The sequence below is a fragment of the Sycon ciliatum genome, chromosome 8, assembly GCF_964019385.1.
Source record: "Sycon ciliatum chromosome 8, ocSycCili1.1, whole genome shotgun sequence".
NCBI classification, from domain to species: Eukaryota; Metazoa; Porifera; class Calcarea; order Leucosolenida; family Sycettidae; genus Sycon; species Sycon ciliatum.
The window spans coordinates 20,012,577-20,018,576 of NC_088650.1; the positions used below are offsets into that span (position 1 = coordinate 20,012,577).

The 6,000-nt window shown below is 44.9% G+C and overlaps 1 protein-coding gene across 1 annotated transcript; it reads right to left on the minus strand.

Moving 5' to 3' along the window:
• Nucleotides 1–4,023: 4,023 nt before the first annotated feature.
• Nucleotides 4,024–5,669, minus strand: LOC135822267 (uncharacterized; the record flags this gene model as incomplete). Its single annotated transcript, XM_065334999.1, is given in 2 exon segments — nucleotides 4,024–4,753; nucleotides 5,175–5,669. Coding segments are annotated over 2 exon segments (770 nt in total), but the record flags the coding sequence as incomplete, so codon positions are not given.
• Nucleotides 5,670–6,000: the final 331 nt, after the last annotated feature.

Below are 6,000 nucleotides of genomic sequence, written 5' to 3' on the forward strand. Positions count from 1 at the left end.
ATACCTGCAAGGGCCGATCCAGGGGAGGGGAGGGGTTCCGGGCGTTCCGCGGAACCCGGCCATAAATTTCGCAAATGTACATGTACATGACTGTACTACTGTACATAATAATTGTACATAATTGTACATAATTATCAGCTACTGGTACTCAGTTTGGGCTACACTGGAACCCCCTGTAGAGATCACCGAATCCGCCCCTGACCTGGAGATTCAAGAACTAGAAATGGACAATAGACTCCCGCAATATGAAATGGACAACAAATTCCCGCAATATGCAACGAAACAGTTGTTCGCTCCGCTTCGCACGGCCTCTATTTTACCCTGCTTGAGACTGAGTGCCAGTGGTTGTGAGACTTACCCCCTCACCCCCACCGTTAGGCGCTGAATCTGCCGCTAGGGTTTATCGGGTGTTAGCGGCCGTCGTGAGTTCCCTTCGGGAACGGATACGATTACAGACAACTTCGCTAATAACGACTGCGGATATAACGACAATTCGCGAATAACGACCGAATTTCCATGCCCAGAGCAAAGTCCCATCTAACTGTATACATTTAACTTCGGATATAACGACTATCTGAATAACGACAATTCGCGTATAGCGACATGCTTTTAGTGCCCCGTGGTCATATTCACTGCTTGAATAACGACTTTCTGGGCTTTTGACAGCTATTTCAAGTACCTGTCAGTCAAGTACATGTACCTCTCATGCAGAAGTACCAGAACCTATGGTGATAAAAGGCAGCCAAGGGGGGGGGGCTTTTTTCCTTTTATAATGTTGGCTTCAAAATTGTTGGATTTACCAGCACACCTATATTATGTATACAATGTACATGTAGTTGTACATGATTGTACAGTAATCATCATACATGTACATGTACATGTCTCTGGCCCTGTAGATGGCTCAAAAAGGCATATTTTTCAATTCATTTCCCTTGCATACTGAATTTTTAGTTCCTTGCAACTGCAATATGAAAATAAAGTACACATTGACATAGAGCAAGACAAGAGCTTGATTTTGATATGCATATCATACTATACAAAATATGGGTTCACATACATTCAAATGGGACTTCGGTTATAAGGACACTTCGCGAATAAGGACACTTTTCTGATGCCCCGCCGAATGTCGTTATTGGCGAAGTTGACTGTATTACTTTTTTTTTACTTTAGACTGAGTTTGAGAGGGTATCACACAGCTTGCTTGGCATTGCTTCTAATCATCCCATCATTGCACATCATTGAGCCATTCGGCTGTCCTGTCTTCTTCTTGACAGGTTTGTCAGAAAGCATGTCGTGTTCGGGATTGGCTTGCGGAAAACCGTGCAGTGGCGGCACGCGGTTTTCCGTGTGCATTTTCCTGGTCCTGACCGCAGTTACGCAGTCGCCTCCAGAATTGTACACTGAAGCTTGATACCATTTCAGTCCGTTACGGGTACATTCATCAATATGATAACAGAAGAGAATGACGCCGCGAGCATCTAAGCTTGACACGTGCAGTTCTAGTATTATGCATTTTGTAACTGCTGTTTTCAACGCTGATATGATGGCCATCGCGTGTCAGGATTAGACCTTGACAGATTGACTTGTCACAACCGCTACACAGTCAGAGTATGCAAGAATTTTCCAGCCAGCCGAGCGCTAGCGGTAGACCTGTCAACCGGCGAGAGACAGCGGCAAAAGTACTGCATCGCCATGAGATTCTCTACTCATTTGTGTACAATGCCTGCAATCTTAGCCGCATAGCAGGTCCTGAGGGCACCTTCAAGTGTGGGCTGCAAGTATAATATTGACGATGCTTCATTTCATTCGCTAGTCCTTCCAGGTTCCTTTCTCGCAAACGTGAAGGGAATTCGGGAACGCGTGCCTGCTGTACTGTGTTCTGGTCTCAAAGTGGCAAATCGTGTAATCATAACGGAGCGACGAAAGGATTAGCGACTGCGCTCATAGGAGTTGTGATCGTTGAATTTCATTTTAAGTCGTAACACAAACAGGTGCGAGCAATGAGTACGAGTAAAACATCAGCTCACTGGCTGCAAATCAGAAGCAGCTACGCCCATTGGTACAAGGCCACTGACACTGCTACTGGTCAGGACACGCTCCGAAATGGCCGCCCGTGCTGGGGATTTCAAGTCTCTCCAGGACTGGCTGCGGATTGTGATGGCGAATCGATTACGTCTTCATCGAGTGATAGTTCACAGACCTCAACTAGCAGCACTACTACTACTACTAGTAGTAGTACTACTGCAGCTGCAGCAGCTTGGCAGATTTGGAAAAGCGACCAAGGCAAGAGCAGCGAACGTACAATCGAGCTGAACGTGGTGAACGCAAGGAACAATACAGAAACTGTCATGGATGTGGCATTCAGCCCATGATCAGGCAACTGCATGTACCACAGTACCTATGTTACTGGTGTCGACGCGATGCCTGGCCTTGAGCCGTTGAGCGGATAGGAGACCAAATGGACTGACTTCACTGTACCAAGCAATTCATTTGCAGCAAGAAACAAACTGCCACCATTCACGGCGATCTCTCTTTCTCTGCGGAGAAAGTGCATGAGAACGATCACAAGCCTCTTGCCGCTCGAAACCTGGAGGATAACGTATCGTCATGCCACTGCTGAGACAATACTCGTATGATTGTGTTATTTCAAACGTCCAGGTGATGCAAATACAGTATTAGTTGGGTTTGTATCAATGAAGCTGCAACATGAAGTATCGTCCTAGATGCTATCAAGATAATAGCGACCAGAGGTATTCTCCTTGGATGTGCTGCTGCTGACCGTTTCTGGTATTGTAGAGCTACGGGCGTATTGACGCCTTCACTTCGCTTCAGTACTCTTGGGTAGGCTCTCTCATAACTTGAGCACTTTTGACAATTTTTTTAGGCCTCTTTTGACAATCCATATTAATTACATTACAGCCAATGTGAGCCGCTTTATGGGCCAATGACTATAATTATAAGCTTTTTGAAGACATAGACCGCTTTGCTACACCAAAGTACAATAGTAATATTATTGCACATTGAATGAAAGAAGAACTATGCGCGGAGATACTTCAAAATAGCTATGAATAGGATGAAGGCCGCAGACATCACGCAACTACTTGTTCGACATACGCAATTTTTTTTTTTTTACTGAATACCACAGTACCATCAGATGCTGCACAGCGGGGGCGGTGGCATATTGGATGGAAGTGGGGGCGGGGCAAAAGTAACTCCTCCGACCAAAGGTCTCGGAATCATCGTTACTCCTGTGCGCCGATACATAGGAGAAAAGAAACATGTGCATCCAAGAGGGGAGCACCGTAATCTTGTTACCTTTTTGGCTTTTGCGTTTCCTCTGGTGGTTTTATTGCACTTGTATCATGATGTTATTTCTAACACCTTTCTATTACAGTACTTAACTTAAAAATAATAATAATTATTGTTATGGCTTGTGAATCACATCTTAAAATTTTTAAAGATACCACGCTAATGCCTACTCCGACACTACAAAACGATGCCAACTCTGTATAGTCGAGACGTACCCACATTCTTGCATCAGAGAGAGGAGAGCGTCGCCATGCTGCGAGGATCCTGCTCAGCAAATACAATAGTCGAATACAAAGGCGTGACCTAATATCTCTCGCTAAGCCTTCCGAATCTAAGCATGGTATTCTTTACTTTCGCAAATTCAGCCATACGGCATATATGGCTGCTTCTGTTATTATTATCGGATCTTGGTTGTTCAAGCATTATCAGTTGTCTGATGATTGCCTAATGCCGAGTAAGGGCATGAAACTACTAGTTTTAACGGAGATGCCTGGTGCTCTGTGACTTGTGTGATATGACTTGTGATGTTTGCAACGTTCTCATTGCTACCAGGTACCCATACAGCTTAGAACATTCATGAGGATTTTCTGAATGATTTTAGCGGGAACAAAACTCCCACCTCAGCCCCCTGCTCACACCTCGAAATGGTTTGGAAGTGAAACCCCGGGTATTGGCAGTATATTACAAATACATTTAGTATTGAATCAATGAACCGTGATACATGCTTGGAAAAGCTAGTTTCTTCAAAGTTGTATGTATATGATACACAATCTGCGGACAGAACTGTTTCGTCCTTTGTGGGCCCATCAGCGCAGCACAGAAGAAATGAGGTATATGATACAAACTAACCTTAGATTGATACGTGGAATATATACAATGAACACAAACCTCGGCTTCGCCTCGTTTGTGTTCAGTTTATGTTCCACGTACTGAAGCATAAACAAAAGGGTATTCCGTTGTATACTTAAACCAGCCTCAATTGAGCAATTCTACCTCCAGCTTCAATTCAACTCCCACAAGGCGTTTATATCCAGGTTAAGGTTGAGGTTTATATTGAAAATATAAACTTAAATTCTCTGTTGAAGTTCAAGGGGAGTATGTACATATACGTGTATGGGTGGTACAATACTGCTTTCAATACACTGATACAGGGGTATTAGGGTATTAATTTACGAGAGTAAGCAGCAACTAGTGCACCTATCCGCCATTTGTCGGATTGGAACCTTGTCCGTAACTGGCGACTGGTGAGCATACAGCCTTGGGTAACCACTGTTTGCTTGGGGTGTTTCGATTGGCCCAAACAACACCACATTGCTTCCGATCGCAATCCCTTGGTCCGTGGTAAATGTGTTCAACGAGGATGAGTCGTTGGTCGTTCGAAGTTCCACACCGGTCAGGGCCATTATGTCCTGGCTGTTCCCGGATACAATCAGCATGCTCATTTCTGGACAGACACATCGTATATACATGTAGCCACGATTACATTACAGATACATCATACATCATAGATACAAACAGGTATACACCACTACTCAAAAACAGGGTATTATAGATACAAAGAGAAATCAAAGATTCGACCAAGCATACGTTAAAGGTTTGTTTAGTCCTCTTGATTGGGCTGCAGACTCTTCATGTCATTATGCAGTTACTAAACTACAGTAGAAGCTTTCCCAATGGCTTAGTACTGCTTGCTATACAATGAAGCGATACTCACAAACCTGGCTCTAAAACAACATTGTAACGGTTGTTGGAAGGTCTTATCCATTTAAATATTGTCATAGAAACGATGTTTGCACCTTTCCCTTAAGGTTAAACAAATGAATACCAACAATGGGTAAGACTTTAGTTGCCTAAGGACTGCTCACCTTTTCCTGGAACGTTAACACGACGCAATGTGAAGCCGTATTTATATGGTGAGTCAGCAAATACGTAGACACGGCAGCTGCCAGAGATGTCGGAAATGGTTGCTGTCCATACGCCTCCAGTGTGGGAACCTTCCGGTACCCATGAGACGTAATTACTGGCCAATATTGGAAAGCTTTCTGAATCTGTGTTGGTTCCATTGCGCAATGAAAGGCGGATCCGAGGAGAGGCTACTCGCGGGCAGTGCGTCGCAATGATGTAATTGCTGAGCTCTCGACTGGCTGCAAACTTCACCTGGATCTTTCCTTGCTGATTGGCATGCAGAACCTGATCGATGATGTGGACCGTTTTGGTTTCCGATAGCTGATGATACAGCAATTTGCCGAGATCGCCTACCTGAGTTGGCTGGAAGTGTACTCGGTGACTAAGCAATGAAGCAGTCAGCTGGAAATATGCGTGCTGAGGACCAGTGCAGTTGTGAACTGTATATATCCCGACCTGCCGCAATCCAGGAAGAGACGGGCGATGAAAGCGAGACCGCCACACAGCCCACAAGAGGCAGAGAGAGAAAGAGAGAGAAAAAGAGACAGAGAGAGAGAGAGCGAGAGAGAGACAGAGGAGAGAGAGAGACAGAGAGAGACAGAGAGAGAGCGAGAGAGAGAGACAGAGAGAGAGAGACAGAGAGACAGAGGAGAGAGAGAAAGAGAGAGAGAGAGAGAGAGAGAGAGAGAGAGAGAGAGAGAGAGAGAGAGAGGAGAGAGAGAGAGAGAGAGAGAGAGAGAGACACAGAGAGAGACAGAGACAGAGAGACAGAGAGAGAGACAGAGA